At 37.6% G+C, this 12,821-nt stretch overlaps 1 protein-coding gene across 1 annotated transcript; it reads left to right on the top strand.

Moving 5' to 3' along the window:
* The first annotated feature begins 353 nt into the window (after positions 1-353).
* Positions 354-3,695, top strand: LOC131029547 (ribonucleoside-diphosphate reductase small chain). Its single transcript, XM_057960059.2, has 10 exons — positions 354-539; positions 871-1,005; positions 1,786-1,946; positions 2,071-2,119; positions 2,264-2,390; positions 2,470-2,535; positions 2,620-2,736; positions 2,838-3,000; positions 3,117-3,187; positions 3,276-3,695. Exons 2-10 carry the CDS (start codon positions 885-887, stop codon positions 3,388-3,390), a joined length of 990 nt encoding a protein of 329 aa, XP_057816042.1. The 5' UTR covers positions 354-539; positions 871-884; the 3' UTR covers positions 3,391-3,695.
* Positions 3,696-12,821: the final 9,126 nt, after the last annotated feature.

Here is a 12,821-nt window from a genome sequence, read left to right on the forward strand (position 1 = left end):
TTATAGATTCATTCATTGATAACCTCCATTAATGTGTTCATAAAGATTGGAAATTTCAAATCCCTAAATTTATAATTTAAATCAATAATTTTAATATATAACCTTGTCCATAAAAACATATGGCAGTGGAGCTTTAATGAATACCTTTGTGGATCGATGCGGTCCCGTGACTTCAGCTTTGAAAATTTCCCTCGGCGTGTTTGTGAAGATTGGAAATTTCAAATCTCCAAATTTTATATTTTTGAATCTTTCACCTATCCCGCCAAACTCTGTGCAAAAACTAAAATATTGGACAAGCGGGGCAAACTCTCCGCCTTATTTTTAAAAATTGAAATTTCAGATCTAATCGCGACCCTCCGATTGAAACGACGGGCGCCCTCAATTTCAACCTTCCAATCAATATATAGACCTCATTTCCCCAACTTCTCTGTGAAGTAATCAAACAAAACTGATTTGGCTGATCAACATATCGATAGCTCAGAGGAGTTCTGATTTCTTGTCTGGTCTTTTCGTGATCGTGTCTTGTCCTTTGAAACAAGGTACATTTCAATCCAGAGTTGTGGCATCTTTTAGATGTTAGATTTCTGCTAGAAAATGTTTTAGCTATTTCTTCGAGGTTTCAATTGAACTGCTTCACTCATTACCAGGCAAACAAATGTTACTTTCTGTTTTTTTTTCCTCGTTTTCTCTAATGATCTGATCCCTGTCCCTCCCCGAGAAGGGTTTCAGGGAAGTCCTTATGAAAATGATACGTAGAAATGTATATTTTATAATTTAAAGAACTTGTTTCTTCAAGTGAAATGTTGTGTTATGTTCTTCTCTGCCTTATAAGTGTATACTATTTTTTAATGCCGGTTTTGCTGCGGGCAGGTTGATTATCAATCATGGCTTTGATAGCTGAGGAGCCTCTTTTGGCAGATAACCCTCAGAGGTTTTGTATGTTTCCAATCAAGTATCCCGAGATCTGGGAGATGTACAAGAAGGCAGTCGCTAGCTTTTGGACCGGTAAGGGATTAGATTCCTTTAAATTTTGTTCTATCTTTCTCTTTAAATCTTGAGTTTTGGCGTTTTAAATATTTAGTCGGGTGATTCGCCTCCATTAATGGATTTTAGGTTAATTTAAATCATGTCCTTCATAACTTATGATGAAATCTGCCTTGGGCTTGGACTTGCCATGGCCGTATTAGGTTTAAACTTCTCCAATTCACGACAGGATATTAAATTATGTACACATCGATTGGTTTTTCTTGATAAAAATCTTGTAGCAATATCACCAGGACACACTATAATTGGGAAACAGTAAATATTCTTCTTACAGTTTTAACTCGGGGCTTCCAACTTAATACTGAACTGCTGATCTTTTTAATGATCACTCCATTTTCGCTTGGGTGTGACATATGTTCTACTGATTTCAACTTGAATGAGAGTGAATGTGCCCTTGAGTGGCTGGTAGTTGCCTGACCTTTGATAACCTTGCTTATCTAGCCTGGTGGAGTTTTGTTGTATGAGGGAATATTACTCGAAGATTTAGATTGAACCGTTCCTCGCCGGAGAGTTCTGGAACTTGCCATGGTGCATTTCACTTGGAAGTGTTTTGAGATTGTTTTCCAATGCCCCTGTTCCATCCCCCTCTCTGGTTTTCCTTTCTATATGTCTTTCCTTCTCTTATCGTATTCATTTAAAATGTACTAAACTGTGATTTGTTTATGTATTATTTGGATCAAGTGTAATGATTAGAATTCATGTGTAAATGCATATTTAGGTTTTTGGATCTCTTTTTTGCAGCTGAGGAAGTTGATCTATCAGAGGATAATAATCACTGGGAAAGGCTGTCCTCTGATGAGAAACACTTTATAACCTACGTTTTGGCCTTTTTCGCTGCTTCTGATGGCATTGTTTTGGAGAATTTGGCTGGTCGCTTTATGAAAGAGGTTCAAGTCCCTGAGGTAGGAATTTGATTGTAGGTTATTTAGCTGTTCTGAGGCCCTGCAAGAAGTTTTTTAATCCTCTCATTTTGGATGAACCATAACGCTAACAAAAGCACTGATTAATAATATTTGTGCTCTACAGGCTCGTGCATTTTATGGTTTTCAAATTGCAATAGAGAATATCCATTCAGGTGCCTTTTGTGCATGGTCTTCTATGCACATTTCTATTTGTGTATATTCAATTTTGTTATTATCTTTTATTGTTAGTAATGTGTTCCTGAGGCATTGGTGTGACAAGTGGATTTTGCCTAATTATCTAATTTGTATTTGAGCAGAAATGTATAGTCTTTTATTGGAGACTTATATTAAGGACACCAAACAGAAAACTCATTTGTTTAATGCCATTGAAACTATTCCTTGCGTGACAAGGAAAGCAGATTGGGCTCTTAAATGGATTGATAGGTGATATATGCAGGTCCCCTTCTTTTTAAATTTTTGTCTTTTAAGTGGTGGTTATTCTTACAATGAATTTCTTTGGCAGCTCTGAAAGTTTTTCTGAAAGGATTCTAGCATTTGCCTGTGTGGAGGGTATTTTTTTCTCTGGCAGGTGGGATTGTTGACTCTTTTGTAATGTCTCTGTTTCTGTTTTAAATTTCTTGGTAGTGTTACATGTATCAGGTTTGTTTTGCAGCTTCTGTGCAATATTTTGGTTGAAGAAGAGGGGGCTGATGCCAGGCCTAACTTTCTCAAATGAGCTTATTTCAAGGGATGAAGGTCTTCACTGCGACTTTGCCTGTTTGCTCTACAGGTATGAGGCCATGTTTTTATCTTATGCAACTAGATCTTTAGGGTTTATTATCAAGTGTATTGATTGTTGTTTTTTCTGTTTGCTTGTTTGATTGTTTATAGCTTTTTGGAAAACAAGCTCAGTGAGGACAGAGTGAAGGAAATAGTGTGTGAGTCTGTTGATATTGAAAGGGAGTTCATATGTGATGCACTTCCATGTGATCTTGTGGGGATGAATGCCAACCTTATGGCTCAATATATTGAATTTGTTGCTGATCGATTGTTGGTATGTGCTCTATATTGCAACCATTTCCCCATCTACTCTGTATTGTATATAACTTCTGCATGAAGGAATGTTATTTGGTGGATGTTAATGTTATGGAACATTTTGTCCATTCTCAGGTTGCACTAGGGTGTAAAAAAGTTTACAATGTGCAAAATCCATTCGATTGGATGGAGTTGATTTCTCTCCAGTAAGTATCTCGATTATGCATGTTTCAGTTTTTAATTGTCTGGTTTAGAATTTGCAGTCTGAGTTGGATTTGTTATATGCTTTTGCAGAGGAAAGACCAACTTCTTTGAAAAAAGGGTTGGTGAATACCAGAAGGCTTCTGTTATGTCAAGCTTGACCAACACTGAAGGGCATCATGTATTTAGGTTGGATGAAGACTTTTGAGCCACTGTATCAAAGGCTTTATTGAGATAGTTTGGTCGAGAACCTTCTTCCTCAGCTATTGCATTGAAGACCCCCTTGATATGTGGTCTGGCTGGGGATATTTCTCTCTTTGCCTTTACTGCAAGGCATTGCATCATTCCTTCTTGAATTAGAGTCTGGTTGATGGCCATTGTTTCTCAGTTATTGCATGTAAAATTATCTGTGTAAGGCCAATCACCAATAATTTGAAGTTTTAGATCAATTGTTGTTACATCAAAAGCAATGTAAATCGGAAATCAACATGTTTTTGGTTTGTAAGATTTTAATGGCATGTTTCATATCTTGACCTCTATTGGTCTCTCGGCTTAATAAAAAGATTGAAATACATTTATAACCAAAATTTTCAGCTTGTCAATACTAGAAATTAATGTGCTTGATAATGATCAAGCATGTAATTATAAGATTGTTTTTGGTCATAGAAGTAGGCTTAAATAAATAAGCTAATTGGTCAAAAAAGTGTAGTTATAAGTTAATTGCAACTCATTGTGTTATAATAGGGGAGAGGAGTGCCAATCATAGGGTTGAATTGATAATATTGCTTGAAACAATTCATGACACCAATTTACTTTACACCAATATTTGAGAAATTGTTTCAAAAACTTGAAGATGATCATGAAAGAATAAAATTCCACTTAGTATAGGCAAGTGAAAATGTTGCCCTTAATGGGGTAGTCATGTTTGTATAAGTATGAAAGAAATTATGCTTGGTATAAGACTTCATTGTGGTTTCCAAAAGCACATGTACAAAATGGATGAGACAAGATAATAGGTCCTTGGCAATACAAATTTAAATGCAAAATTAAGCATTTAAGCACAAAATAAGAGGGGGAAAAGCTTATTAAGAAGAGGCAATAGTAGTTCAATAAAGAATTGAGAAGGATTTATGAGCAAAATATGAGAAAGATGTGGAGTTGATTATAAAATGATAAAGCATGATAGCATAAACATGTGAGTAAAGGTATCACAAGAAAGTTATGATAAAAGTCATGGAAGATAGAACCAATGTGGAAGTTAGGGTATGAAATAAGATATGTGAAGGCACAACAATTAAGGCATAAGCAAGAGGTCAAAGTGCAAACAAGAAATATGGTATGTGGTCAATGATAAGGAGGCTCATGAATTAGTAAACATATTTAAGAGGATCATCATTATCACCCTTCTCTTAGAATGTATCATTAAAATCTTTATAAATTCTTGCATTTTTGATCCAAGATTTGCTTCTTTTATCATGTTTTCCTTGTTGATAATCCTTTATAACATAGTAATTTGTTGCACCTTATGTGGTTTTTTGTTTATTTCATGTGTATCTTCAACAAGGTGTGTGTTATGGTGAACATGACTATTCCCTAGACACTTGTCATTTGTACAATGACCACCTCTTGGTTATTACAATTTGTTTTCACAAGTACTAACTTAATTGCTAGGAATCAAACTTTTGAAATCAGACATTACATTTGTTGCAAAAAACCCAACAAACAAGATGAGTACAAAGTGTGCAAATTACTCAAAAACACAACAAAACTCATTGAAATTGTCAAATTTGCATAGTTTGGTCCCAATGCTTGGAATATGATATGGATAGACATAACAAATCCATGATCTCGTCCATACCAAAAACTATTGCAAATCACAAAACCCAAAGAAACACTACAAATTGCACTATCAACACTTGAAAAATAAAACATTGCAAAAACATCAAAAAAACCCTTGAGTGAGATTACTCTTAGCAATCCTTAGTCTTTGGACCTTAGATCACTTTGGAAATCTTGAATATCCCATTGTAGAAATCTTTGTTTCCATTGATTTAGCCAAAAGCTTTGTTAGTGAAGCAAACATACAATATGCAAGAATGAATTATTTTCCAATTTTCAACAAAATTCAAACTTCAATTTGGGTGCCCAAATGCCATGCCATATCGAAGAGGAACCCTACATGTTGAGGAGAGTAATTAAATTTATATGTTGCAATCTAACAAAAACAAAATCCTTGACCTCAGAAACTTGTTCTATTCTCTTTTTATTTGCATACATCTTTTTATTTGCACTTATTACTTGACTTTGTTGATAAAATCACTTGCTACATGTACTCTACTATTTGAAAAATATATATAAAAAACTATAAAGAGCTCGAAAAGGAGATATACCAATAGACATATTATGAGAGGTATCGTAACAATTTTCCCCAAGATGCAACCATTTAATACATGCACTTTGCAATTTTGAAACAATTTCTCAAATATTTCTATATCCATTTGTTAACTATATTTGTTTGTCTATTTGTTTTTTGGTGAAAGCTTGTGCTTGGGGTGAGCTCTATACCTTTCAAGAGGAAAAACTCTTATAAAAAAGAGCTAAGGAACATACTATCCGTGTCACTAATAATATTCCTAGGTGTAACGTCATAAATTGTACGCACTTGCTAAAGTAGTACAATTTCACACCTAGTTTAGCACCCGCCTTGGCGCAGTTGCATTTTGCATTGCATTTCCCCTTTAGCACTTAATTAATCAAATTAAGTAGGTCTAAAGGTTCTATTTCATCATCTTCCACAGCATAAAGTCGAGCCCTTTCATTAAAGCGTGCCCCTTTCATTTTATTCCTCCAATACATCACTTAATCAAAAACCCTAATTAGGCCCTATTATGAGCTTGGGGGCTTGATTTCAGGGGTCAAAACATCTCGAAATCACCTGTAACTTTGGGATTCGCTCTAAAATCATCATATCCGACGGCCTTGGAAATTTGGTGAAAAGTTGTCGGGACCGTGGCGCTCGGAGTGCACACGGTCCCGGACATTTTTCTCGAAATTTTAGGAGCACGATCCAATCATAAAATAAAGCTTAACCCCAAGAAATTGGTGGGATATTCAATCTCTAGGTCGGCCAAAAGTTGGAATTAAGACCTAGGGTTTCATACATAAGAGCTCTCTTTCTTCATTTGAAAGGATCCGAATTTTGTTTTCAGGAACCTCATATGCAGCGAAAGAGCAGATCTTTGAAGACTTCAACAACACTCAACATTCATCCTCTAAGCATTCATCAAATCCATTCATCCACTTAGGGCTTTGAAGGCATTGAAGAGCAATAAGGGATCACCGACTGAAGATTGGCTTGTACCCCTCCCTTGGGGTTGGGTATGATTTCATGTTGTTTTCATGTCTTTGCATAAGCCTCATTATATCACTTGCATTCATGCTTTAGATCACTTTGCATCTTGATTTGGAGCATTTACATTGTCATTTACAAGCAATTAGGGTTTACTTTCTAGGTTGCTCTAGTTTGTTTACTTGCATTTTAGATCTTGCACACACACAAGGTCTGCACACACATTACTTTTACAATACAACTTGGCTATTCATGGAGGTGGAAATCACCAAAGCGGGGGTTTGACTAAGGCAAAATCCTATATAGCCGCCCAAAACACCTTTTCAGATATAAGTGCAGATTTTGGGATTCAGACGACGCCGCAAGTTGCAGATCCGGAAGAAGTAGACGGAGACTGAACAACACACTAAGTTTCAGAGTAAAAGACCAGGACAGGGGCGTGGGGCGCCATGGTCCTGCCAGGACAGGGGCGCTGGGCGCCCTGGTCCCCCTGTCAGACAGCAAGTTTTGGTAGTTCGGACAGTTTTCCAGGTTGCAAAACAGCAGTTTCAGGGGCAGAATCAGGACAGTGGCGCCCGCGCCCCCGTCCCGAACATTTCCACTCAGATTTTGACTCCGGGTGCGCATTTGCATTCTTGTCTTATCTTTGTATTTACAGCTTTCCATAGTTTAAGTTCAATTCTGCAATCTTGTTATTAGTTCATACTTGCACCTTGGGGTTAGGGATTGAACTTGCATCATTTTATCTTTCAATTACAACAAAGGAATAGAAACCCTAATAGGTAGCCCGTGGCTCTCTCTTTCACAAAAAGAAGTAGCCAATTGTGTGATACCTCTAGGCTCTTTCGTATTCCGCAATGTGTATCAAAAGGTAGGATTAGGACATGTTAACCTAGTCTCGCTTTTTTCCCCTACACATTTTGGTGAACCCGATGTGAACCTTATTATTGCTTTCTCTTGCATTGCATTTGTTAGATCTAGATCTAGATTTAGTGTGTTTCATTTAAGTTTCATTTTCAAAAAAAGAAAAAAAAAAGAGTGTGTTTCTTTGTTTCTTTGCATTGTGTGTCTAAGTTTTATGCAACTTTTATTTCAAAATGTCAGATTTCTATTTGCAAGATGTTCATGTTTATGATGATGTATGCAATTATGTTGATTATGAGTATAGCCAAGACGAATTAGATGAAGCTTTAGATGAGTTTTTGAATCCTAAAAATGCCAAACCTTCATTTTACCAAAAACTCATAAACCTTGTTACTATGCCATTTCGTTGTAATGAGAAAGATAAGTCGAATGATTCCTCTCAAGGGTACATTCCTATCAACTCTTCCACTGAATCTAGTAACATGGTTGTTTTCAATAATCCCCTCTATGAGGAAATGTCTCCTTTTGAGTCAAAAGATAAACCTTTTGATAGATATGATCATGCTTTGTTGGATGATGCTCTTGATGACTTTGTGGCTTTATCGAAATCTCTAAACAAGAACAAAACTTCTAAATTAGTTAACATGATAAACCTGAATGAGCATAATAAGCCTCTCTTTGAAGTCCAAGGTGCTTGTCCTTCTCCCACCTTTCAAGTTCCTAAATCACCTCTCCTTACTGTCCAAGGGGGGTATGATTCCTTTCTTACTCCAAATAAACCTATCATCACTGTGCAAGGAAGAAAACCTATAAGTCCTTATAGTTATGCCAAGCGATTAACTAGAGAGAGTTATCATGCGGTTGCCCATACTTATCATACTAGAAATAATAGGCAGCCTAATCCTCCTCCTGTGACTCCGGTTTCTCTTCCTAATCCTCAACCAACTCTTCCGCAAGTTCTGCGTATTTCACAAGTTCTTGGCAAGGAATATGATCTCATAGAACAACTTAAAGCTACCCCTGCTAAGATATCCCTTTGGGATTTGATTCAAACTTCTTCTGCTCATCACGAAATGTTACAAGATGCTTTGAAAGATTTGAATGTTCCTCCACCAAATACATCTAGTAATATAGTGTCTTTGGTTAACTTTGTGATGAATCCTAAAGCTCATATTGTGTTTACTCAAGATGAGTTGCCTACTAGTGAAATTCAACATCAATATGATCCCTTGATGATTGTGGTTATCATAAATGACACTGCTATAAGACGAACACTAGTAGATAATGGCTCTGGTCGTAATGTGTGTAGCATTAATCTCTTGCATAAGATGAATGTGGATACATCCCTAATTGAGCCTGACTCTCGTCCTATTCGAGGCTTTGACAATGTGGCTAAGACTTCATTAGGTATTATCACCTTACCCCTCACAGTGGGGCCTGTTACTTTGCCTACTCCTATCCATGTTATGTCGGGAAATCTAACATACAACTTGCTATTAGGGAGACCTTGGATTCATAGTATGCAAGCTGTCCCCTCTACATTGCATAGACAAGTTAAATTTATTTATAACAATAAGACATATACCTTGATAGGTGATACTAATTTCCAAGCTTGTTTACAAACATCTACTTCCAAAGGGGGTTCTTCTAAGCCTTCCTCGTCTAGTGATGACTCTTTAAACAAGATACCTATCGATGAATCCTCGCTCTCTGATGATCAAAATTCTTTGGATGAGTCTGGAACTCCTGAAGAGGATTCTTCTCGACTTGAATCTACACATAAGAAGGATTTTGATCCTGAGAAGGTTCTCGAGGAAGACGATTGGGGATCTCTTGATTTTAATCCCACCTTTGTAGGTGAATATAAGGTTCCTTCTAGAGAGCTTAAAGTTGAAAAGAAGGAAGAAGCTAAAAATCAATCAATCTTACCTGAACCTATGAGCAATAATTTCATGGCCGCTTCTCAAACTTCTTCTCCTCACACTTCTAATTCTGAAGGGTTTGATTCTTTGTCTTATGAAAAACCACCTTCTCTTTCTGAAATGGCTGATCGTTATGGTCGTGGTTTTCGTATTCTCGCTAAGCATGGGTATAATGGAAATGGCTGTGGCGCTCACGAACAAGGAATAAAGGTTCCTCTAGAGAATAATCTTTATGATTATGCCTTTGGACTTGGTTATAACCCTTGCAAGCTCACTAAAGCTTCTAAAAGACCATGCATTAGTGTTAATGTTATTTCTACATCTCTACCAATGAGACACCATGAGTATATCGATCCTTCGTGTGCCTGTGCTTTGGATGTTTTTCCTACCGATGATGCTTTAGCTGAGTTTTTAGGAGCATATGATACTCTTCCTCGTTATCATCACAATAGGGGATTCCCTTATTGTTTGAACACTGAAGCCTATTTTGGAAAAGAGACTGATAACGATGAGATTGTGAAAGAATTCCCTCAGTTAAAGGATACTCCTCAACAAAGTAATCTTCTTATAAGTGATACCATTGATGTTAAGATGGATCCTTGAAATGAAGAAAAAGCTATTAGAATTGGAAAATGTTTGGATGAAGAAGAACAAAAACAATATGCAGATTTATTGCAGGAATTCCCTGAGATCTTTGCTTGGACATATTCTGACATGCCTGGTATAGATCCTAAGATTGTTACTCATAATATTGTCTTAGTTCCCGATGCTAAGCCTGTGAAACAAAAGATTCGAAAAATGAATCCTAGGGTAGCTTTGCTTGTTAAGGCTGAGATTGAAAAATTATTGGAGGCCGGATTTATCCGCCCTATTGATTATTCCCCATGGATTTCGAATATTGTCGCTGTGGCTAAATCAGATAATAAAATAAGGATGTGTACTGACTTTCGAGATTTAAATAAAGCTTCTTTGAAAGATGATTTTCCCCTCCCAAACATTGACATGATAGTTGATTCTACAGCAGGACATGCTTTGTTATCCTTCATGGATGGTTTTTCAGGATACAATCAAATTTTCATTAATCCTCAAGATCAATTCAAAACTGCTTTCACCACTCCTTGGGGTACGTTTTGTTTGGTAATGATGCCTTTCGGACTTAAAAACGCCGGCGCAACTTATCAACGAGCGATGACCCTTATCTTTCATGATTACATGCATAAGATTTTAGAAGATTATGTTGATGATATTTTAGCCAAATCCACTCTCCGTATAGATCATATTAAGATTCTTCGTCAAATCTTTGAAAGGATTCGTAAATATCACATGCGCTTGAATCCCCGAAAATGTGTCTTCGGTGTGGATAGTGGAAAACTATTAGGATTCATAGTATCGCATCGTGGGATTGAGGTGGACACTAAGAAAATAGATGCTATTGTCAACATGCCACCTCCTAGAAATGTATCTCAACTCAAAAGCTTACAAGGAAAGATTCAGGCTATTCGTAGGTTCGTATCTCAACTTGCGGATCGTACTTTTCCTTTTACTCAACTTCTCAAAAAGAATATCACTTTTCAATGGAACGAAGATTGTCAGCAAGCATTTGAAGATTTAAAAGTGTATTTGGCTAATCCTCCTATCCTTCAACCCGCCGAATCTTCTAAGCCCTTTCTTCTTTATATAGCTGCTTCCTCTCATGCTCTCGCAACATTACTGGCACAACATGATAAATATGGTAAGGAGTGTCTGGTTTATTATATAAGTCGTACCTTACTCGATTATGAGACCCGATATTCTATGATAGAAAGACAATGCTTGGCCTTGGTGTTTGCGACTCAGAAATTGAGACATTATCTTTTAAATTCAGAAGTCCACGTCATGGTAAAGTTTGATCCTTTGAAGCATCTTTTCTCTAAAACTGATTTATCAGGACACCTAGCTAAGTGGGTTATGATGTTAACTGAATTTGACCTTAAATTTGTTTCACAAAGAGCAATTAAAGGGCAAGCATTGACCGATCACTTAGTTGAGGCCCCGTCACCTTTCTCCTTCCCTAACCCTAAGTCTTTTCCTGACGACTTCATTCTTTGTACAGATGTAGCGTCGTAAATTGTACGCACTTGCTAGGGTGGTACAATTTCACACCTAGTTTAGCACCCGCCTTGGTGCATTTTACATTTTGCATTGCATTTCTCCTTTAGCACTTAATTAATCAAATTAATTAGGTCTAAAGTCCTATTTCATCATCCTTCACATCATAAAGTCGGGCCCTTTCATTAAAGTGTGCCCCTTTTCATGTTATTCCTCCAATACATCATCTAATCAAAAACCCTAATTAAGTCCTATTTTGAACTTGGGGGCTTGATTTCGGGGGTCAAAACATCTCGAAATCACCTGTAACTTCGGGATTCTCTCTAAAATCATCATATCTGACGGCCCTGAAAATTTGGTGAAAAGTTGCCAGGACCATGGCGCCCGGAGTGCACACGGTCCTGGACATTTTTCTCGAAATTTTAGGAGCACGATCCAATCATAAAATAATGCTTAACCCCAAGAAATTGGCGGGAGATTCAATCTCTAGGTCGGCCAAAAGACGAAATTACGACCTAGGGTTCATACATAAGAGCTCTCTTTCTTCATTTGAAAGGATCACGATTTTTGTTTTCAGGAACCTCATATGCAGCGAAAGAGCAGATCTTTGAAGACTTCAACAAAATTCAACATCCCTCTATCAAGCATTTATCAATTCCATTCATCCATTTAGGGCTTGGAAGACATTGAAGAACAATAGGAGATTACCGACTGAAGATTGGCTTGTACCCCTCCCTTGGGGGTTGGGTATGATTTCATGTTGTTTTCATGTCTTTGCATAAGCTTCAATATCTCATTTATTCATGCTTTAGATCACTTTGCATCTTGATTTAGAGAATTTACATTATCATTTACAAGCAATTAGGGTTTACTTTCTAGGTTGCTCTAGTTTGCTTACTTGCATTTTAGATCTTGCACACACACAAGGTCTGCACACACATTACTTTTACAATACAACTTGGCTATTCGTGGAGGTGGAAATCACCGAAGCGGGGGTTTGACTAAGGCAAAACCCTATATAGCCGCCCAAACACCTTTTTCAGATACAAGTGCAGGTTTCGGGACTCGGACGACGTCGCAGGTTGCAGATCCAGGAAAAGCAGGTTGAGACAGCACCCCACACCAAATTGCAGAGCAAAAGACCAGGACAGGGGCGTGGGGCGCCCTGGTCCTGCCAGGACAGGGGCGCTGGGCGCCCTGGTCCCTGGGACAGAGGCGCTGGGCGCCCTGGTCCTCCTGACAGACAGCATTTCAGATAGTTTTCCAGAGTGCAAAACAGCAGTTTCAGGTGCAGTTCCGGGACAGAATCATGACAGTGGCGCCCGCGCCCCCGTCCCGAACATTTTCAGTCAAATTTTGACTCCGGGTACGCATCTGCATTCTTGTCTTGTCCTTGTGTTTGCAGCTTTCCATTGT

Source organism: Cryptomeria japonica, chromosome 5, assembly GCF_030272615.1.
Source record: "Cryptomeria japonica chromosome 5, Sugi_1.0, whole genome shotgun sequence".
Classification (NCBI taxonomy): Eukaryota; Viridiplantae; Streptophyta; class Pinopsida; order Cupressales; family Cupressaceae; genus Cryptomeria; species Cryptomeria japonica.

Bases quoted from the DNA above. Each gene is read 5' to 3' on its own strand.
- LOC131029547 (XM_057960059.2), top strand. From the start codon at position 885: ATGGCTTTGATAGCTGAGGAGCCTCTTTTGGCAGATAACCCTCAGAGG. The intron at 1,947-2,070 runs GTAGGAATTTGA...TGTGCTCTACAG, and splicing joins AAGAGGTTCAAGTCCCTGAG to GCTCGTGCATTTTATGGTTT. The intron at 2,120-2,263 runs GTGCCTTTTGTG...GTATTTGAGCAG, and splicing joins AATAGAGAATATCCATTCAG to AAATGTATAGTCTTTTATTG.